Source organism: Microtus ochrogaster, chromosome 15 (assembly GCF_000317375.1).
Source record: "Microtus ochrogaster isolate Prairie Vole_2 chromosome 15, MicOch1.0, whole genome shotgun sequence".
In the NCBI taxonomy this organism is placed as follows: domain Eukaryota; kingdom Metazoa; phylum Chordata; class Mammalia; order Rodentia; family Cricetidae; genus Microtus; species Microtus ochrogaster.
Genome location: NC_022017.1, coordinates 6,814,514 through 6,837,727, shown reverse-complemented (window position 1 = coordinate 6,837,727; position 23,214 = coordinate 6,814,514). Strand labels below are relative to the sequence as shown.

General features: G+C 38.1%; 1 protein-coding gene and 1 non-coding gene across 7 annotated transcripts in view; both read right to left on the bottom strand.

Annotated features, from left to right (window-relative positions):
• Window positions 1-23,214, bottom strand: part of Senp1 (SUMO specific peptidase 1) — a 62,067-nt gene that overhangs the window by 28,369 nt on the left and 10,484 nt on the right. For all 6 annotated transcript variants that reach the window (XM_026782606.1, XM_026782608.1, XM_026782607.1 and 3 more), the window contains 4 exons: window positions 19,143-19,302; window positions 14,721-14,892; window positions 1,094-1,197; window positions 730-1,013 (listed from right to left, as the gene is read on the bottom strand). In XM_026782606.1, coding sequence (XP_026638407.1) covers window positions 730-1,013; window positions 1,094-1,197; window positions 14,721-14,892; window positions 19,143-19,302 — 720 coding nt within the window. The remainder of the gene's footprint in view (window positions 1-729; window positions 1,014-1,093; window positions 1,198-14,720; window positions 14,893-19,142; window positions 19,303-23,214) is intronic.
• LOC113456771 lies at window positions 11,651-11,757 on the bottom strand. Its single transcript, XR_003377512.1, has one exon. It is a non-coding gene; the product is annotated as a U6 spliceosomal RNA (small nuclear RNA).

Here is a 23,214-nt window from a genome sequence, read left to right as displayed (position 1 = left end):
TTTTTTGGCTTTTCAAGACAGGGTTTCTTTGTAGTTTTGGAGGCTATCCTGGAGCTAGCTCTTGTAGACCAGGCTGGCCTTGAACCAATCCGCCTGCCTCTGCTAGGATTAAAGCTCACCACCGCCAGCTGAGATTCTTCTTTCTAACCAAGGGTTTTCAACCTTTCTGAGATACACAAAGCTTCTATCAAAATTAATGCATATACAATAAATACTTGGTTAATGTTTGAAAATTCTCAGGACTTTAAAGAACCTCACTTGCATTGTAAAGTAAGAGAAACAAAAAGAAGTTACTGAAGCAGTCAGGTTGAGTGAGCTTGGACTCTTCTTTGCTCACAAAGTTAAAGTATTTAGCTTAGCAAGGTAGAGCACTCCTGTAACTTCAGCTCTCTGGAAGCCTAGGCAGTAGGACTGCCCAAGTCCAAGGCCAGCCTCCTATATAGCAAGTGACAAGTAGCCAGGGGTACAGACTCTTAAAAAATATTATATCATGTCATTTGTATACAGAAAAAAAGAATACCCTTTTAAAAAAGGAAGGAAGGGAAGAAGGGATGGAGGTGGGGGAGAGAGAAAAACAAGAAAACAGAGGAGTGAATTTTATTTGTGGGTTTGGTTTCATCATGGCATGGCTAATTGAATCATATGTATTTAATTAAACTCTTATATGTATTACAATTTTGCCTGCAAGAGATACAATGACTAGTTACTGGAGCTGTTAGTATTATTTACCTTCAGATTGTGTGTTTGGTGTCAGCAAGTTATCTGGCTGCTGTGGAGTAGAGAGGTGATGGTGAGGCTGATGGTACGGATCAGAGTCTTTGGAGCCAAACGCAACATCTGGGGTACAGGACGACAGGGAACGCGCATTATGGGACAACCGTTCCTGTGTAGGTAGAATGCTGGCTGATCCAGAGGATGAAGAATCAGAGCCGACTGCATGAGATGCACAAGAGTTTCCATTTCTCAACAGTGAGTCTTTCAAAGAGTTCTTACTGGAACTAAGACACCGAGATCTGGTAAAAGAAGGATACAGTTTCAACATCAAATAGTCAACTGTAAAGTTAAGTTTACATAAGATACCTTTGTGACTCACAGGTGCAAAGGAAAATGTGTGGTGGGTTTGGCTACAGAGAACTGTTTCCCTGTGACCATCTGCAGCAGCTGCCTGTAGATCTCTTTTTCTTCTTCTTGAACTGTCTATAAGGGAGAGAAAAGAAAAGTTCTTAAATATGAGGCAAACACTTCTCAAACAAACATGGAGATACTCTCAGAATCTGCCAAAGCTCTCATAGTCCAGAAGATAAAGAAATACTGTATCCTGATGACACTCTCAATGCGTGCATAAGAGGAGCTAAGCAGAACTAAATCTCAGAGAGAGCTTGTTTTGGAAAATCATAGCGGATATAATAGTGCTGAGAAACTACTGAAAATGAAGCCAGAAAGCCACGAAGCAATTATTTAATCACTCAAATGATAATCAGTCCAGGAAAAAAAAAAAACATTTAAGACTTCTGAATTAGAATCCCAATAATCCCTTGAGTCCTGAGCCAATTACAAAGGTCCCGATAAGGCAAGCATACAGTCAGGCTCTGTCAGAGGAAGGGATCTTGTACTCCATGAAGGTCTAAGTATTTTCTGAAAGTGGAGTTCATCTCCACCATTTGTTTACTTATTTTTCTCTAAGTCTCAATTTAGTATTTAAGAAAAATCCCCATATAATCTGTAACATTTACTCACTGACTTGAACATCTACTATGCTTTAGTCACTTGAGATTTGGCATTGTATAAATAAATTTCCAGCCTTTGTGGAGTTTATATTACAGTTATTAAAGGGACTGTCAATCAAAAACTTGTTCAAAGCACGAAGAAAATTAAAGGGCAAGAAAGATACAAACTAATGGAGGGGAAACAGCAAGAAGGTACAATCTTACTAAAAAGATAATCTTTCATCAGAAACCTAAACTAAGGAGGGATGTAAATGATGAATACATACATATATGTATATAAGCACATATATAATATATATTATACATATGTAAATGTAAAGCCCAAGGCAGGAATGTACTTTAAGTTTTAAGATCCATGAAAAGGAAGAGTAGAACAAATGAGGTCACTAGGAGAGAGCATTCCGTAAGCACCTCTAACCCTGCAAAGCATCTATTCTACAAAGAAGCAATGCTAGGTTCACTAAGAAATGACCTGGTGACTTTTGCAGCCACCAGTCTTCACAATATAAAATTTATTGTTAGGGTTTCTATTATGACATTTCATTAAGCGCATTCACATTTTATGTAATTACAAATGTTTGGGTTTTAAAAATCTATCTATCTATCTATCTATCTATCTATCTATCTATCTATCTATCTATCTATCTATCTATCTATCTATCTTATCTATCTATCTATCTATCAATCATGTATAGTGTTCTGCTTGCATATGTGCCTGAGAGCCAGAAGAGGGCACCAGATCTCCTTGTAGATGCCTGTGAGCCACCATGTAATTAATGGCTGGAAATTGACCTCAGGACCTCTGGAAGAGCAGCCAGTGCTCTTAACGTCTGATTCATCTCTCCAGCCCTATAAATGCTTGTTTAAAGCAGAATGAACTGAGAGGCAGAGGCAGAAGCAGAGGCAGAGGCAGGCAGGCAGGCAGGCAGGCAGGCAGGCAGGCAGGCATATCTCTGTGAGTTGAAGGCCAGCCTGGTCTACAGAGTGAGTTCCAAAACAGTCAAGGCTGTTTCATAGAAAAACTCCTCTCTAAAAACTAAACAGAAACAAAAACAAAGAAATAACTAAAGCAATCAACTATAAAAGTGACTAGACACTAACATTTCTCTTCCTGAACCTTTCACTGTTGCTGCAAAGTAAATTATAATTATATTGTCATTATAATGTTACTTATTTACTAGATGCATTTAAATTGTGAAGCAGGACAAATCCAAACTATCCTGAAATTTAAACAGCTAAGTGATGAACAGTTTGTGATGTTCTCTGCAGGGCATTGGGGTCCACACTATTTTATGCCTGGCACATTCATATTATAGCAACAATACTGATGACCTTGTCTAGTGTTTGAGATATTGGTAAAGTTCTTCAAAATAAAGAGCTGGAAGTTCTTGTGGGACACCATAAATGACAACAGTCAGGGGAACAAGGCAGAGACTGTCCCAAGAAGAGAGGGAACACTAGGAATCAAGAAGGGACAGGACAGCTCAACAGCATGGAGAAACAGAAAGGTGACCTAAAGGAAAACAGGAATTTGAGAGACTCTAGAGTAAGGCTGAGAGTGTACACAGCCCTCCTGACAATGAGCAGTTCCAGATTCAGGAGTCTTCCTACAGGGCAGGTTTCCCTTGGAGAAGAAATCCATTACGCTAAGTTCCACAGTCTGGATTGCTATGGTCAGTGCCACTTTTAGGTAGTAAAATGGCAGGCTTGAAGGACTTTGGGGTTAGACCTTTCCTTGGTAAAACCAGGGACTAAACAGCAGGATTTAGTTACTGGCCAGAAGAGTAGGACCTAAGTCTTACTTCTGGCCCTGAAGAATGATAGTAGGAAAATATTAAAAGTCTTTGTTTATTGTAAACTAGTCTTTTTCTTTAACTTTGCTTCTTCCTTCTTTTCTTTCCTGTGCTCCTTTGTTTCATCCTTTGTTTATTACTTTTACCTTTATTAACTTTTAAGTTCCCAGTATATTCTATATTATTTTTGCCTCCCTTTTTCCTATGTTCATGGTCTAGTAGTCATCTGTAAATGTTTATTTATATTTCTCTTCTGTGTTGCTGCTGTCATGGTAATTTGATTTTTCCCTTCTGAATGATATGAGATTTAAGCCCCCAGAGGCCACTCCTCCCATATAAAACCATAAAGACAGCCATGAAGGCTGAGGATAAAGATCTTGCTATGCAAGAATCAGGATAAGAGTTTGGATACCCAGAACTAACTAGATGCCTTTGGGAATGGCAGCTAGACTAGTTCTATTGGTGAGTTCAGTGTTCAACAGAGAGACCCTGCCTCAACAAGTAAGGTGGACTGCTATGGAGAAAGACCCTTGACATCAGTTTGGGGCCTCTACATGCATGCCTGCACACCCATACAAACAAATGTATGTCCCATGTCCAAAAGGTTCCTCTACCCCCTACAACAAAGCAACCAGCTAGCTCAAACACATAAGCCTGTGGGGACACTTCACACTCAAAACTTACCCACCACAGACCCACAACAATTTAAATAAACGGATGAATGAAGAAGTCAGCTAAAGGCTCAGACACTCAGCAAAGGGATATTTCCAACACCATAGCAAAACAAAAGAAAACAATCTGAAAGGAAAATTTGGAGATTTTCACTTCTTAGAAAATCATTTTACTAAGGGCTACAGAAATGGTTCAGTGAATAGGGCACAACCCTGCTGACTCACGCTTGATCGCTAGGACCTGAATGGGAGAAGGAAAGCACAGATGCCACTGAGTGCCATGATCTGTGAGTGTGCTTGTGCACACATACACACACACAAAACAAACAAATGTTTTAAAAAAGATGGCAGGACTCCTAGGACAGAGAGGGCTGGAGGATACAAGCTCCACCGGGAGCAGAAGCCAGGAGCAAATCCAGCCCTGGGAGCCAACCCAGTCCTGGGACACTGGCAGGACAGGATTGAGCCAACGACCTGACTCAGAGTCTGCAATCTCCACCAGAACCGGAGTGGGACTGAACTAGTTACCTAAGACACAGAGAGAACAAGCTCCACTAGGAGCAGAAGCCAGGAGCAAACCCCGTCTTGGGACACAGGCAGATCAGGACTGAGCCAGCAATCTCCACCACAAAAGGTCCAACTCCAAGCCAGGGTCTTCTGCAGGAGGAGATCCAGACCAAGATTTACAGAAACGATTAAAGCCAGCAGCCTAGGCCAAAGTAGGAATGAGACAGCAAACTCCAAGGGAGCAGACCAAAGCACAGGAGCACTGAGCTGCCTCCAGGGACAGGAATGACCAACAGGATAAGTAGAACTGTGACAATGACTATATCATGAGGAACAACCAACCATCTGAGCTTTGGATTCACTGGCACCTAGAAGATTAATCGACAGAATCTCAGACAACCCCAACCACACCTATTAGAGGAAAAGATAAGTAGAAAAGGTAAGATCACATGCTATACCACAAAGAGCAACACAATACCAGTAAAACCTAAAGACCCTACAACAACAAGACCTGAACAACCAAATATGGATGAACCAAAAGAAAATGATCTAAAAAATAACCTCAAGAGAATGTTTGAAAGTCTTAAAGATGAAATGAGAATTTACCTTAAAGAAATGGAGGAAAAAACAAACAAAAAGTTGGAAGATATCAGCAAATCACTTAAAGAAAACCAAGAAAAAGAACTCAAACATATAAAAGAAACTATTCAGGACTTAAAAACTGAGATAGAAAAAATAAAGAAAACACAAGCAGAAAGAATTATAGAAACAGAAATCATGAGAAAAAGATCAGGAACCATAAATGCAAGCATGAACAACAGAATACAAGAAATGGAAGAGAGAATCTCAAGCGCTTGAAGATACAATAGAGGAAATAAACTCATCAGTTAAAGAAAACATTAAATCTAACAAAAGCTTAACCCAAAATATCCATAAAATATGGGACACCATAAAAAGGCCAAATCTTAAAATAATAGGTATAGAAGAAGTTCAACTCAAAGGCACAGAAAATTTATTTAACAAAATCACAGAAAACTTTCCCTACCTAAAGAAAGATATGCCTATGAAGATACAAGAAGCTTACAGAACACCAAATAAACTGGATCCAAAAAAAAGTCCTCTCACCACATAATAATCAAAACACTAAACATACAGAGTAAAGAAAGAATATTAAGAGCTGCAAAGGAAAAAGGCCAAGTAACATATAAAGGTAGACCTATCATATCAGAATTACACCTGACGAAAGCCAGAAGGTCACGGTCAAGCATTATGCAGACATTAAGAGACCATGGATGCCAGCAAAGACTACTATACCCAGCAAAACTGTTGACCACCATAGAAGGACAAAACAAGATATTCCATGACAAATCTAGATTTCACCAATACCTAGCCACAAACCCAGTCCTACACAAAATACTAGAAGGAAAACTCCAACCCAAGGAAGATGGCTATACCAATAAAAACAGACAATTGATGATCTCATTATAGCAAATCTCAAGGAAGAAAAAAATGCACAAACTAATATCACCAACGATGAAAACTAAATTAACAGGAGATAGCAACCACTGGTCATTAATATCCCTTAATGTAAATGGACTCAGCTCACCCATAAAAAGGCACAGGCTAACAGGTTGGATACGAAAACAGAATCCATCCCTCTTATGCATACAAGAAACATATCTCAACCTCAAAGACAGACATTGTCTCAGAGTAAAAGGTTGGGAAAAAATACACATGTACTCACTCATAGGTGGTTTTTAAACATAAAGCAAAGAAAGCCAGCCTACAAATCACAATCCCAGAGAACTTAGACAACAATGTGGACACTAAGAGAGACTTACATAGATCTAATCTACATGGGAGGTAGAAAGTAGGAAAAGACAAGATCTCCTGAGTAAACTGGGAGCATGGGAACCTGGGGGAGGATTGTAAGGGGGAGGGGAGAGACAGGGAGGAGAGCATAGAAAAATGTAGAGCTCAATAAATATCAATAAAATAAATAAAAATAAATATCCAACCTCAAAAAATAATAAACAAACAAACAAATAAATAAAAAAGATGGCAAACCAGAGCACTAGGTACAGTTAGATATCAACAAAGAGAGGGAGAGAAGAAAAAGCAGTATTTTCAGCTGGGCGGTGGTGGTACATGACTTTAATCCCAGCACTCAGGAGGCAGAGGCAGGAGGATCTCTGTGAGTTCTATGCCAGCCTTGTTCAGAGTGAGTTCCAGGACAACCAGGGTTACACAGAGAAACCCTGTTTCAACAACAACAAAAATCAAAAAAAGAAAAAAAAACAGTATTTTCAAAATATGTATAGTATTCCAATAAACTGGGAAAATTCAGAAGGAATGTATAAACCTCTGGCTACTTATATGACCTAATAAAACTGAACAATGAGGTATAACAATAACCTAAACAGATTAAAACTGATAATGAATCACTAATCAAAGTCTCCTAACAAAGAAAAGCCCAGGACCAGACATTCACTGCTAAATTCTTCCAGACTTAAGAACTAACATCAATGTTCTTCAAACTATTCCACAAAATAGAAAAGAAATAAATACTTCCAAACTCATAATATAGAGCCATACTAGCCTGAGGTCACAACTGGATAAGAGCACAACAGAGAGGAAAATGATAAATGAAATTCTTTGAAGAATATCGATGTAAAGATCTTAAATAAGTTATTTCCAAACAAAATTCAACACATTAGAAATATCATACACCATGACCAAGTTGGTTTTATTCCAGTGATGGAAAGCTGGTACCACACACAAATCAAGAAACATAAACAGAAGTCAAGCTAAGTATCACAACATCATCTTGATAGATGCAAAAAAAAAAAAGAGTCTCTGACAAAGTTCAATGTCCTTTATACCAAAAAGCCCTGAAGGAAAGACACGTCTAAGACCACATAATAAACTTACAGTCTTTATGGGGTATGTTGAAAGGGGGAATACTGAAAACATTTCTTCCAAAGTCAGGAACAAAACATGGGTGCTCATTGTTATTGATTTTTAGAGAGAGCACTAAGGCAAGAGAAAAGCATTACTAATGTGAAAGAAAGATGTCATCACATTACCCCCATTTGCTAAAGATATAATTCTGTACTTAAAAGTCCCTAAAGACTCCATTAAAAGACTTTTAGGCTTGGTAAATACTTACAACAAAGTAGCGGCATAAAAACTAAATATACCCCATTTCCCCTACAGCCTTCTCCAAAGCTACTGAGGAGAAAGAATCATATATATGTCTGCTACCTGGAGTCTCCACTCTTTCAGCCTTTTTGTGTGCACTTTGGTGATGAACTGCTTCCTGCTGGTACTGAGGATTCTATCCATATAAGAATTCAACAGAAAAACAGCAGGAAGACTCTCATTACTGTCCAAGGGATTGATGATGATGAAGATAAAAAGATAACACCTTTAATCCCAACACTCAGGAAGCAGAGGCAGGCGTATCTCTGAGTTCGAGGCCAGCCTGTTCTGTAAGATCTAGCTACAGGACAGGCTCCAAAGCTACAGCAAAACCCTGTCTTCAAAAACCACAAAAAAACAAAACAAACAAAAGATAAAAAGAAACTAATTTAAAGATAAACTTGCCTGCAATAGACTGTGCATCAGAATATGGAGAAGTAATTCAGTTATAGGGTAACCAGTACACAAATATGCCAGTTCCTGACAGACACTGGATTAATGATGATCAGCTGAAGGATCACGGATCATAAGTGGTTGCTGTTCTCTGAAAGTTAATTGAGGATTTCCCTGCAATGAGTAGAATTTCCCTTCTGTCCCTTGTCACATTTTAAAACCCTCACAGCTTGTACAATGCAACCACTAGGGTCTGGTTTTAATTTGAACTAGTGTAAATTCTTCATGCTAAAAAGAGCTAAAAACCAAAAGACCAAACACAAACAAAAAAGTAAAAAAAAAAAATCCACGTCAGGAAAACAATTCTATTCACAGAAGCTTCAAAGATACAAATGGATGGCATGGAAGGACAAATACAGAAAAATGTGGAGGAATAAATCTAACCAAACAGGTAAAAGACTTCTTCAATGAAAACTATAAAACACTAAAGAAAATGTAGACACTGAAAATAGTAAAAACTCTGATGTGTGTGGATCAGCAGAACTAATACTGTGAAAATAACTATTACTGAAAGTGATCTATAGATTCAATGACAACCTCATCAAAATTTCAATGTCATACCTCACAGATATAGAAAGAAATTAATACTAAATGGGTATGGCGGCACATGAATACAACTGGTTATGGAGGCAAGAGAATCAAGAGCTCAAGGCCATCGTTGGCTATAGAGACTGGGTTTCAAAAAACTAAAGGAAGAAAGTCAGAAAGAGAAACCGACCAACTAACTAAACTAAACTCGTATGTAAGCGTGAAGGACACCAAACAGACAAAATAACCCTGGGCAAAAGGAGCAGCGCTAAAGCAGGAGAAAAATCTATCATCAATTCCACGACAGGGCACAGGAGTGGAACCAGCATGTTGCCACCACAAAACAGAAGAAGGCATCCAGAAGTCACTCCGCACGGCTCTCCGCCATCTGATTCTCAAGGTCTCAAAAACACACTGAAGAAAAGTCAGCTCTAACTAATTCTTCTGGAAAAACTAGATGTGCACCTGTAGAAGAATGAAACTAGATTCCCAACTTTTCATGCTGTACAAAACAATTCAGAATCAAAGTTAAACCTTCACGGAAGACCTGAAAAGCAGTACCAGAGGAATTCTGAATTCAAAAATTGGGCTATAGGCCAGGTGTAGTGGCTCATGCCTTTATTCCAGTGGGAGGCAGAGGAAAGCAGATTTCTGTGAGTTCAAAACCAGCCTGGTCTACAGAGAGTTCTAGGACAGCCAGAGCTGCATAGTAAGGCCCTGGAATTGACTCCCAGGACTGCAAACACAATAAAATCCTTAAAAAACAAACAATCCCCCAAATAGGAAATGAGTACATAATGGAAGACAGTTCTCAAAAGAATGATAAATACAGGGGCTGGAGAGATGGCTCAGTGGTTAAGAGCATTGCCTGCTCTTCCAAAGGTCCCGAGTTCAATTCCCAGCAACTACATGGTGGCTCACAACCATCTGTAATAAGATCTGGTGCCCTCTTCTGGCAGAGTACTGAGAATACTGTATACATAATAAATAAATAAATCTTAAAAAAAAGAATGATAAATACATAAAATGTTCAACATCTCTAGCCATCAGAGAAACACAAATCAAAACTGCATTGGGATTCTATCTCATTCCAGTCAGGACTGTCATCAAGAAACAACAAATACTCAATAGGATGGGGATGCTGTAAAAACCTTATGTGCTGTTGCAGGGAATTCCCACCAGGAAAATCAAAATGGAGGTTCCTCAAAAACCTAAAAACAAAAATATTATATGGTTCTGTTACTCTACCCTTGGCTATATATCCAAAGGAATCAAGATAGTAATCAACATACAATAAAGAAATCTAGGGCTGGGGAGGAGGCTCAGTGGTTAGGAACACTAGCTGCTCTTCCAGAGAACCTGGGTTCAATTCCCACCACACACATGGTGGCTCACAACTACCTTTAACTCCTCTTCTAGGAGATCCAACACATTCTGCTTTCTCAGGCACCAGGTTTGAAAGTGGTGCACAGACAAGCAGGCAAGATAACATGTAAAAACAAAACAAAAAAAAAAAAAACTGTACACATGAAATTAAACATTTAAAAAATAAGAAATCTGCATTAACATGTTTATAGCTGCACTACTCACAATAGCCAAGTTAATGCATCAGCCTAGTTATCCATGAGGGATTAACAGAAAAAGGAAATAAGATACATAGACACAGACACATACACTGGACTATTATTCAGCTTTAAAAAATGTGAGCATGTTGTTTATAGAAAGATGAATGGAACTAGAGATCATCATGCTAAATAAGAGTGACTCAGACAAATTCGTGTTTTGTGTCAGATGAAAACTTTAGATGTAGGGTGGTGGGTGGAAATGGAGGTATACACCTTGAATTCCACTACTTTGGAGGCTGAGACAGGAGGACTGCTGCAAATAAAGGCCACTCTGGGCTTCAAAGTGGTAAGGCAGGCCAGGACCTTGTCTCTAAATAAATAAATTAAATAAAAAAAAAAAAAGAAAGGAGTGGGGCAAAGAACTAATACGACAAAGAGAAGGGCCTGGGAAGAGAGGGTAACTGGGAGCTTATATGATCAAATACATGCATGCATGTGCCACAATGAAATTCATTATTATATACAATGAATATATACTAACATAGAACAGAGACTCTCATATAGGAAGGATTTAAGAAGACTAAAAGATATACATCTTTATAAAGGTTTACTTAGGTTTCAAGCAGCTTGGCAACAAGAAAATGTTGCTTGGGACAATTAATGGTATGCAGCTTCTAAAAAAGAACACAGTTCACTGTGGTTAAGAGATTTTCTGAAGGTGACAATTGCACTGGTGAATAAAGTCATCATGCACCTGCAGGTTCACATACGTTCATCCACACTCACATGGAGTGAAGTCTATTAACAACAAGTGAGTAAATCCTGCATTTGGTGGCAGTTCTATAGGAGTACAGTATGAAAATGAGATGTAAGACTGTAAAAACATGAGAACACAAAATTAATTTCAGCAAGCTAATAACCTATTATAAATTACTATAATTTAGAATCTTCATAGTCTCTCCATTCCATTTTGCATAATGTAATAGCTTTACATATAAATTAATCGGAAGCAAAATGGTTAAAAATGTTTCTGCTAAATCCAAAATGTTTGGTTTTTAGTGAAACTACTACTACAGCATCCCACAAGGAAGAGAGTGGGGGCACCCTCCCTCCAGAACACAATGCTCCAGCCACAGAATGCAGCTCAGGGACTATCTCAGCTCAGGACCTAACTACAAAGAAAGACTTGTGGTTTTCTTTTTTTTTTTAATATGGAATGCTTCACGAATTTGCGTGTCATCCTTGCGCAGGGGTCACGCTAATCTTCTCTGTATCATTCCAATTTTAGTATATGTGCTGGCGAAGGGAGCACAAGACTTGTGGTTTTCAAACTCTCCCTCCACATTTATTTAGTGTGGAGTGGACACATGTGAAGGGACAGCACTCAGGTTGTCAGGCTTGCTGGCAGGCACTTTTATCTGCTGAGCCATCTCATGGTCCTTGACTTACATTTCTACTACTTAAACTTTTTATTGCCACACCATTTTCTCCTTTCAAACACTTACGTTCTCTATTATAGTACAGCATAGGCCTACGACAGCTCAGAGTGCTCTACATCTGTGCAGCTAACACAGTGGTACCATGTGGCTGAGGTTAAAATCATTTGAATGATGCTAGACAACACTCTGAATCGATAGCTGTACAGTTACTACTTGTACATTTTAAACCATTTTAAAATCCCCGTTTTGGCCCTGCTTTAAAACTGACCATAGCAGTGGTGATAACTTAACCATCAATTTTGGGCACAGCAGTACATTCCAGAAGTTCAAAGACAAATCTCAATTCTTAACTAGATATTAATACACCATCTTCCTTCTTTACCCTAAGCAAAGCAAAAATTCTTCTTGTAGATGTCAACATTTCTATGTTTTTTGTTTTTTTTTTTATTGTAAATTCTCATAAAAAGTTCTCTAGTTCCAGCTAGGCATGGTGGTGCATCTTTAATCCCGGCACTTGGGAGGCAAAGGCAGGTGGATCTCAGTGAGTTTGAGGACAGCCTGGTCTACATAATGAGTTCTATGACAGCAGAGCTGTATAGGAGACCCTGTCTCAAAAAAAACTCCACAAAACAAAATCTCTAGTTCTAGTGAGGAGAAAGTATTATGTCTACATTACCAGTAATAGTAATAATTAAATAAACAATTTGTTGAACATTTGCTAATAATGCTTGTATGGGTTATTCTCAACTACAAGTGGTTTAATTGGAGAAAACAAATCAAAAATCCTTTGATCCAAAATTTCCTACACCTCATTCCATAGCTGAGGTTCAACCCTCATCCATCTCACTGTGCTGCAAACAGAGGGGATCTCCAGCTCCACTCTCCATTCACCCAGTCTGTGGCTAGAAGGTTAGCTAGAAGAAAAAATGTACTTGGTTAGCCCAAGTTCTTGGGATGGCAGTGGAGGTGACAGGAAGCAAGGAAGTTAGGAAGAGATGGGAGGTGAGTGACAGGCTGACAGATAACTTCCAGAGCCTGGGGTTCCTCTAGGAGGCTCTACTTAGCTGCTATGCTGCTGCTTCTCCTTTCCCAGACAGCCTTTCTATAGCTCATTCTAGAATAAACACAAACTCTTCAAGTCCAGAAATTAAGGAGAAATTACCCTAGGGAAGGTGGCTCACACCTGTAATCCCAACACTTGGGAGGCTGAAGCATGAGAACCAAGAATTTGAAGCCAGCTTGGACTATACAGTGAGTTGAAAGCCAGCCTGAGCTACTGAGTGAAACATTCTAAATAAAACAAAAAAAAAAAAAAAAAAAAAAAAAAAAAAAAAAGGAAAACTACTTATGTGTATATCAAAACACACTTGGTACAAAATTCAATAATGCAAAAGGTGATGTATAAATTATTTGTGTTTAGAAGTCAGTTGAGTAGTAACCATGAACAAGGCTCTGGGCTCAGTTTCCATAGCAACCCTCCACTGCCCTCAAAATCAATCTTCCTTTTATCCTTGTCACTTAGCTCCATTACCAATGGCAAATGTTCCAGTTTCTTGCATAGTCTTTGCTCTATTAAATATTATTCTGTCATTCTTCTTGGATACAATACAAACTTAAAACTCTGGAGAGCACATCCTTACTGAACATTTGTCACTTTCAAATAGTCATCCATCTTCAATTAACAAACTCCATAATTATCTAGCAATGCTAGGCAGGAACCGTATCACCATGTGTGTAAAGGAAGCACAGCAAAAACACTTCAGAAGACCTGCACTGAGACCTGCTATACTGTTAACAGCCAGCTGACTTTTCTTTCCAAACCCATAAGATATGAATACAAACTCACCCTTACCTAGTTCACTGGACTAAAAGAACTCAATCATTTAATATACTAATATATGGAAAGCACACTAAAACACTACTGTACAAATGTAAGGTCATCATTATTCATTTGTATCTCTATAGAAACAGTTAAAACCAGTAAGATACAAAATAAATACGTAATACACATACCTTTTGCTATGCCAGTTATAGGTTATATTACAGTCAGTCTCACCCTTTAGGTTACTGTGTGGAAAGGACAACTCCAGTGTCAACAGAAAAGCTTTCTTTTGAGAAAGTCTATGACCTCCAAGACCCTGCTCATAATGACAAGAGGTAAATAAATTTAACTGAGTTTAAAAAGTAATCTCTCTCTCTGTGTTCATATGTATGCATACACACGGGAGCATGTGCAAACATACACACAGAAGCCATAGTTAACTCTGGTGTTGTTCAAGAAGCTGTGTCTTGTTTCTGAGACATGTCTTTCACTAGTCTGGAAGGCACCTGCCCATCTCTGGCTCCCCACATGTACCACCATGTCTAGCTTTTTATGTGAGGGCTGGGAACTGAACTTAAGTCCTGATATTGATGGAAATCACTTCAATGAGTAAGCTACCTCCCTCACCCCTAACTAGCTTTTTAAAAACTAATTTCTTTTTATTGTATATTTTGTTTTTAAATTGAAGAAAACTGTTCCTAGGAAGAAGAGTAGATATCTGCTGATCAAATATCTATTGATCAAACCAGTTAAGCTAAGTTTACAGATTTACTGAAGAAAACAATAGTTCTGAAAGGCTATGAAACAATGGGGACAGAAGACTGTAGGAAAATAAAGCTCTTCCAACATTTTAGGACTTAAGGCAAAATTTCCAATAGTAATTATGGGAGAAAAGGCATAAAGAGGATTAGGTAAGTACAATGGTTCATATGTGTATGGGTGAGAGCAACAAATGGCTCATTGCAAGAAGGGCCCTAGCTGCTCTTCTCATCTATGGCTGCAGCTTTTCCTTACCTCTTCAGCTGTGCTGAAATGTCGCCTCTGAATTTTCTTAGGGCTTAAAATACTTCGACGACATGAACCACTCCAGGATGGACTTGGGACAGGCTTAATAGGAAATGACTTTTCATATGCAGACACATGGCAGTGATGATTTGACTTTCCTGTAAAGGTGTTTGATAACCCACTAAAAAAAAAGTTTGTAAGAAAAGATAAACTTAGTGATTATTTCCAATTTTAAGAAATAATAATAATAAAAACAGCTAGAATGACAGATGCACATTTGTGAGAAATATGTAAAATGTAACACACGAGGTTAAATAAGAGGTTCTGTCTCTTAAAAGATCTTATGATTGCTAAATCAGCTGGGTGGTGGCACACAGCTTTAATCCCAGCACTTGAGAGGCAGAGGCAGGCAGATCTCTGTGAGTTCGAGGCCAGCCTGGTCTACAAGAGCTAGTTCCAGGAATGGCTCTAAAACTACAGCAAAACCCTGTTTCGAAAAACCAAAAAAGAGAGAGAGATTGCTAAATCATACATTTATCAAATAATTTTAACTTTTTCTTGGATCCACAATCTAGAATGAGCCAAATAGCAAGCAATATAGCATGAGGGAGAACAAAGCAGATTAGTCTTTGTTGGAAAACCTAGAGTCTCCAGAGGCACACTAACCACATACACATTTTTTTTCCTACCATACTTCATTTCTATTCCACAGTCTTGTCCCTAAAGCAGTTTGGAGATACTTTAAACATGTAAGGCTGGATCAAGCTGAGGTCTCACAACTTAACTTTTACAGTGAATTTTAATTTCCTCCTTCCTCTCCTCCATCAAGAAAAGCAACCAGAAGATGTTTTTTTCCAAGCTATACAGCACACTCTGTGATCTACAGGCCACAAGGCACACTCTGTGATCTACCAGCATACTATGGATTCTTACTATCTGAGCCCTTCCTAGTGGGAAAACTGACATAAAAAACTACCTTTGTGAACTCAAAACCTTACTAGTTTAAACCTTTCCCTCCTTATATGATTCTTTCTATCTGCCATTACCTAGTGTACTTACTCTGACCAAAATGAATTTTTCTTATATTTCATTCCCCTCTAAGAACTCAAACAGTTGAATAGCTGACTAAGCTAGATTCAGTAAACTAAACTAATTATATGGTCTGAAGCTAAAAAACACCAAAAAGCAAATATAGTCTCTAACTTTTCAAAACCTATGGATTTTTATGTTAATACAGAGGAAGAACAAAGGACTCCAGATTTCAGCTCAGGCTTATGCTCTTAGGCTGGGAGGACACAGTTAACAAGAAAGCAGTAGCAGTGCAAGTATCTGGGAAAGGCAAAATGGTTTTCTACAATGTCTTTTGTATCTGAGCTTCCTCAAGTGTGTTTTTTTCAACATTAAAATAACCAAACAAAAAAAAGGTATGAAGATACCTTGCAGTGCCAGTAAACAAGTATCCTACCATATTTAATAAGATTGCGTCTACCAGAGTCAGAAGCAAGTTCGATGGGGAATGTGGCAGGGAAACCACATCACTAAAATGCAAACCAGCAAGTACCCCACTTCCCAGCTATTCTGGGTCACAAAACCAATGCTGTCACAATATTAGCACTAACAAAATAACACGGATGGGCTTGGTGTCCCAGGCCTCTATGTCCAGCTAGCTATTCAGGAAGCAACAGCAGAAGAATCACAAGTTCAAGGCCATCCTGGTGACTTAGGAGACTGACTCAAGCAATAAAAGGGGCTGGGATGCAGCTCAGTACAGACTTTGCCTAGCAGCACCAAACCAAACAGGACAACAAAAAGAACAAAGAACACTTAAGGGGAGTTTTAAAAAATATTTAATTCAACATGATAATTTAAATTCATTTAAACTATATGAAGTAGTCATTTTTTAAACTTACTTTGAAAACTGGAATTTAAAAAAGAACTATTCATTTATACTACCTTTCCCATAATAGACAATGTATTTCAGAGAAATCAAACCTTAACTTATGAAAAAAAAAAACAGTGCCAACTAATAAGAAGAAACAACAATAAAAAGTTTCATTAATTCTAAATATCATTAGGTAAGAATTGCCAAGTAACCACATTCAGGTTATATTCAAATCATACAAATTCTAAGTGTATAAGCAGGGATCAGATTGTCAATTTACCATCACTAACGACAGAAAAACTGGCACAAGACAGCATCTGTTTTCTAGTGTGGGATAACGCAGTATCATTATTTCTTTGAGTCAAAAAAATTAACTTACAAAAAGCACAGGGAATGGACAATAAAACTGTGATACCATGAAGACCTATCAAAACCAAAGGGCAGCTACACAGGAAAAAGTCATGCCATTATTAAAACACCAACAACCAATCCCTTGGCTCCTGACCCCAGCCATTCTAGACTACAAGAGAATTAAGGGAGACAATGGGTAAGTGTGATACTGCATAGGACATTGGTTTGGATAAACGAGACATAAATGATACTAAAAAAGCGGGGGACAGAAGAGTATGCACAGCATGGGGCTGATGAAACGGTTTAAACAGTAAAGGTACTTGTATGAGCCTGACAACCTAAGGATCTCTGGAACCCAAGTATAAGTGGAAGTATCAGCTTCACCAAATTGTCCTCTAATCTCCACATGGATGCCAAACTCATATACATATCACATACTAACAATAAATTAATACTTTTAAAAAAAAAGAGTATGTACAACATGAACTAATCTTTGAGAAAAGATCTAAAGATAACAAAGATATCTGAAAGAAAAGATTTTTACAAGTGTTGTCCTCTGGTAGAAATGTGATGTTTTATTTTTATTTTTGCTGAGTTGTATTTTTTTTTTTTTTTTAAGATTTATTTTTATTTATTATGTATACAACATTCTGCCTCGATGTATGCCCACACACCAGAGGAGGGCGCCAGATCTCATTACAGATGGTTGTGAGCCACCATGTGGTTGCTGGGAATTGAACTCAGGACCTCTGGAAGAACAGTCAGTGCTCCTCTGAGCCATCTCTCCAGCCCGCTGAGTTGTATTTTTAAATTTTTTAAAAAGCTATGTATTTTTTCTATAACATCATTAAAAATAACAATACGGTGTTATCAATTTTTAAAAAGCAACTTGTTAAATAATACATGAACTTTTATTGAGGACTAAGACCATGCATTGCATAGTGTACATAAGTGCACTATGTGTACCTACGGGACAGGCAGAGACAGGAAGAGGCTTAGGAGGACAGATCAATGGGAGGAGGAGCTTGTGGGGAGCTCAAGTTTTCCCTTTATTGTCAACACTTTAATTTTTACAGTATAAATGTACTAAGTTGTATATGATTAAAAAACTAAAAACTGGTGAAAATTACCCCTAAGAGTCATAACATATATTCCCAGAATCCATGTGCTGATAATCTCCAGGAAAATAAAAGCCATTCTGTTGGTTTCAGTCAATCATGAAGCTCGGTTAACCAGGAAGCTAAATGACTTCACATTTCTCAGATATATACAGAGAAGTTAAAAAGTTAGAAGAAAAACTTTATTAATGCATGGGCTGGGAGCCTGGAAAATCTGTAATCTCTGGACCTAGGTGTTAGAGGCAGAAGGATCAGAAACTCAATGTCATGCTTACCCACATACTGAGTTTTGAGTCCAGACTGGGCTACATTAGATTTCATCTCCAACAAACAAAAATAAATATACTGATGGGCTGGGAATATAGCTCAGTGGTAGAGAACTTGCTAGTGTACACAATTCCCTGGGTATGATTTCCCAATACTGTCAAAATTTAAAAATAAGCCGGGTGTGATGGCATGTGCTTTTAATCCCAGCCAGCACTCAGAAGGCAGAGGCAGGTGGAGCTCTGTGAGTTTGAGCCCAGCATGGTCTACAGAGCGAGTTCCAGGACAACCTGGGCTACACAGAGAAACCTTGTCTTGAAAAACAAAACCAAATAACAATGATAAAATATCTGAAGTACCTGTCTTTAATGACCAGTATAACCTTGGAAAGGGAACAGGTATAAGGTTCTCTATGACCTCTCCTTCCTAAGAGTTACAAATACTTGGCTCTAACTAGTTCAGACGTGGAGCAGATTCAAGTCAGCTCACGTGAAATGCTGTAGACTCTGCCACTCAAATTTCAGAGACTCATTTAATTTCCACTTTAAAATTTAGCAGACTATTTGAACACTATCCTAAAGAGTCTGAAACATTTACACCCACCAGGACTTCCTTCAATGGTGTCCCTTTTAAAGATTTACAATAGTTGATTATTGTCCAAATTCAACACGAAGGAGATATAGATTTGTGTATCTCATTATGGTGTAAAGCCCTAAAATAGTATTACTCATTGAAAATTCTAATGCGCATCTATCTTATAGCCTTTCCCTTATATCTGAAGAACGGTTTGAGAAGTAGGTAAACAAAGAAACTAACCTTGAGGTCTTCCGGGTTTCGAGGTAAAGACTTCGGCTATTTCTGGATTTTTGTAATGTTGAGACTGATGCCGGAGTGGAGTTTCTCCACTGTCCATTTGCACTTTGACCAAAGGTTCCTGTGTCATCTGAGCCAAGGAAACTGTCTGAGGAGGGGTTATCTAAAATAAAATAAAATCTGAATAAGTTGAACAAATAACTAGATCTAGGTCTTTCATGATTGCAACCATGTTCCATCATTGCATTCCACATTAACGCAGCAGATCACCATGTCTCTCATGGACAAAGATCCCAGTCTCAACTGCCAATAATCTGCAGTAGGGGAACTTCTACAAACTATAATTGATTCAGCCATACTAACCTGAAAATTGATGAGGAGCTGAATCCTGCCACAGCCATGTGCCTTATCTGCATCAATGTGACTCCGTGGTGTCCACCAAAAGTCAACATTTTACCCCAACTATATCTTGCAAGCACTCCCAGGCCTGGGCCTGAAAGAAGGTAGGCCAGACCAGTAAGAAAGCAAGTGGAGGGCCGAGGAGATCGTAATTCAAATGAACAACAGTTATCGCTTACTAAGCAGCCGGTGTCACTTCTTCTGTATGGTTATCATGTCCCAGACTCAGGGAATCTTACAGAGTACAGATCTAAATGCTGCTTATACTGGTTGGCTTATGGCAGGAATGACTACTATTTATACCTCTGGTTCCAGTACAATCTTTAGTGGCTTTTCTAAAGCCACAGTTATCATATATATCATCAATACTCCAATCCTTGCTACTGCAATCAGACTAAAAATTTATTATTTTAACTTTATGAATTCTGGATTATAAACTAGAATGATAAAAACCTCTTGAAGTTTTAGTTAGAAGCAGAATAACATCTATGCCTTCCTCTCTCTGTCAGGAGAACCAGATAAATTAAAACAGTTCTGACAAAATAACTCCAGACATTATGCTACGGAATTCTAAGGAGCATCAGTGGAAAACTAAGAACAATAATTCTCTTTCATTAGAATTCTTGTCTTATACTAATGACATTCTGAAACGACATTAACAGAGAACTCTGTACAACAGTACGCACTTACGTTATTTAAAGTATTTAGGGCGGGTATGGTAATACACACCTGTAATCCCAGATGTGAGAAGCTGAGGCAGGACAATCACGAATTTAAGGCCAGCTTTAGCTACAGTGAGACTGCCTCAACACATGTGCACAAGCACACACACGTTTGTTTGCTTTTAATACTCTATCCCAATAAAACAGCCTTAAAAAAGAAGGCTACTTAAGGAAACTATGAAAACAGGATTTGGGGCAAACAGGGCAAGGGGGAGAAAAAGCAATTCATGGTGCTATTAGTATCAAATGATTCACCAGTCAATGCAGTCACTTAGGCTTACAATTAAAGTAAGTAAATTAATTTTCAAAATGAATCAGAACTTTCCTCCTCCGTAATAAACAAGTGGACTTAACATATGACTACTGTTGCTCTAAGGACAGATTTGAGATTTGAGTTGTAGCAAGAAACTCAGAAACAATGCTTGCTAAATGCAAAACAGTAACAGTAGGAATAATCACCTTTCACACTTCTTGCTAAATGATCTAACCAAAGATGTTTTGAGGAAGAAATCTGTTAAAAAATATAAATCTTCTTGATAGACATGAAATTTGAGATCTAGGATAAGTCAGAATAGCCTTTCCTAGAGTACTCACTGGAAGGGGAAAGCATGGGCTCAGGCAGGGGTCTAGCCCCAGCTAATGGCATCACTAAAGAATCCTCTAATCACTGGTGAGGACAAGGGACTGATAACAGACTGCAAATCTTTTTTTTTTTTAAGAAACATTTAACCTGCATTTATTTTGTCATCACTAAGAAATTAGAGCTATAAAGCCAGAGACAAGAAAATTTAGCATGTACTCATATATGCATACAAAACCAGAGTAAAATGAAAATGTAATTGTGGTTATGTTCTAATAAAACGATTGAGTGTTTTTCTCTGCAAGTTTTCTGCAGAAATGGGCACTATGTTTATGAACATAATAAGTTGAATTAAAAACACAAGAGTGGCCGGGCGGTGGTGGCGCACGCCTTTAATCCCAGCACTCAAGAGGCAGAGGCAGGCGGATCTCTGTGAGTTCGAGGCCAGCCTGGTCTACAAGAGCTAGTTCCAGGACAGGCTCCAAAGCTACAGAAAAACTAAAAAAATAAAAACACAAGAGTGTCCCACTGCTCAGAGGTTCATTGCTGACCTCTCCTCAAGCTCTTACCTATGAAATCTGTAATAAACGTCTCTCTATAACTCAAAAAATGAAAAAAGAAAAACATAAAAAGACAAAGAAAGGACCTGTCAGATAATCATTCATTGTGAAAGTAACCCTTTATTTTTCCTGCTAACATCGGGGTGTATTAGTTACTGTAGTAATGGGATACAAAAAAAAAAACAAAAAAAAAACCACTACTACATGTTACCTTAGTTACCTAATGAACATTTTCTGAAGATACTGATAAATTTAAAGCAATAGAAAATTCTTTTTGTCTCAACCTATTTTTTGGTTGTTGTTGATGCTCTTTTGGATTAAAAATACTTTAAAATTTTTCCAGTGTGCTCTTAATAAGACTGGCTATTAAAAAAAGTCAAAGTGTGCATTTATGTTTTCTAAACAACTCAGGAAAGTCACTCTTGTTAATAGTTTGAGTAGACTTTCTGAAAGGCTTTATGCAGAGACAGGTCCGACAGAACAATAAATAGCTTCAGATTCTACAACGTGGGCTTTCCCATTTGTATTTTCACCTTGGTAGAAAACAGAGCATGGCAGAACAGACGAACACAGCAGCACTAGATGAGAAGGCTACAGCAGGAACCTGGACCCACACTGCATCCCATCAGCAAGGTGTTCAAAGGCAGATAGAACAGAAAAAGGTGTGCAGGGTTTGTAATGAATCGGAATGGGCATGGCAAAGGAAAAAAGTTTTAAAGTACCTGGTAAAAAAAGAGCTTTGTTTCTGTTTGCTACCTAGGGCCTTGGGTATGTGTGTTAGATGTAAAATTCCGATTGTAAGGTCTGTGGCATCCCAGAAGATTGTGAACTAAGTGAAACCTGATAGACGAACAGATCGTTTCAGGCTGTAGATAGCACATGGAGAATGAGCATAACAGAAAGCTCAGTATTCCTTTTTCAGCACGACTTAATTATTCAGTTATTTTTCTCTCATGTACAAATACAAAAGAGTATTTTAAAAATACTCTTATTTTCTTAAGAAGGTCATAAATTGAAATGAGAAATAAATGTTATTGAAAGATTTTTGGTATGGGGATCAACTTGTAGAATGATGATAAACACAGGAAAAATGTAATAATTCTCAACAATTTGTGCCTGCTAAGTAGAAAGCCAGGAATCTGGTCAAATATTGCCACAGTCAAGAAAAAGAGGATCTGGGGTAATCTCTGGTTTATCTTTGTCAGTATTAAGGTACATCTAAAATTTAAGAAAAAAAATTATATATAGCACAAATAATAAAAATCCAGAGGCAGATATTAAGGTTCTACCTGAAATTCAGAAAAGCAAAGCAGCCAAACCACTAGAGAGCTCTTACCTCTATGAAATCTTCAGACTGAAAAAACAAGTTCCTGCCTTATGTCTCTCTAGTGCTGGAATTAAAGGTGTGCATCACCACCACTGCCTGGCCTGTATGGCTGACTAGTGTGGCTGCTTTGCACTGACCTTCAGGCAAGGTTTATTTATAAAAACACAAATAATATATCACTATATGAATGCTTTTAAGTGATGTTATTAATAATAATTAACAATAGCAGAAGTGTAGTGGACTTAAGATGCAGGAAAAATAATGACACAAATGAAGGCACTGGGCATTCATCCCAAATCATAAAGCCTTGAGGGCCAATTGTACTTCAGAATTATAGACTTGGAATTTTGGCAAAATAACCTGTTATTCTACATAACACTTGTCAGTGCAAGTTGGAGCAGCCTTCTATAAACAAATATTGGTACAGGCAGCAAAATGGGTATGTACTTTTTAATAGGAATCAGTGAAGTCAAAATAGAGAATTCAT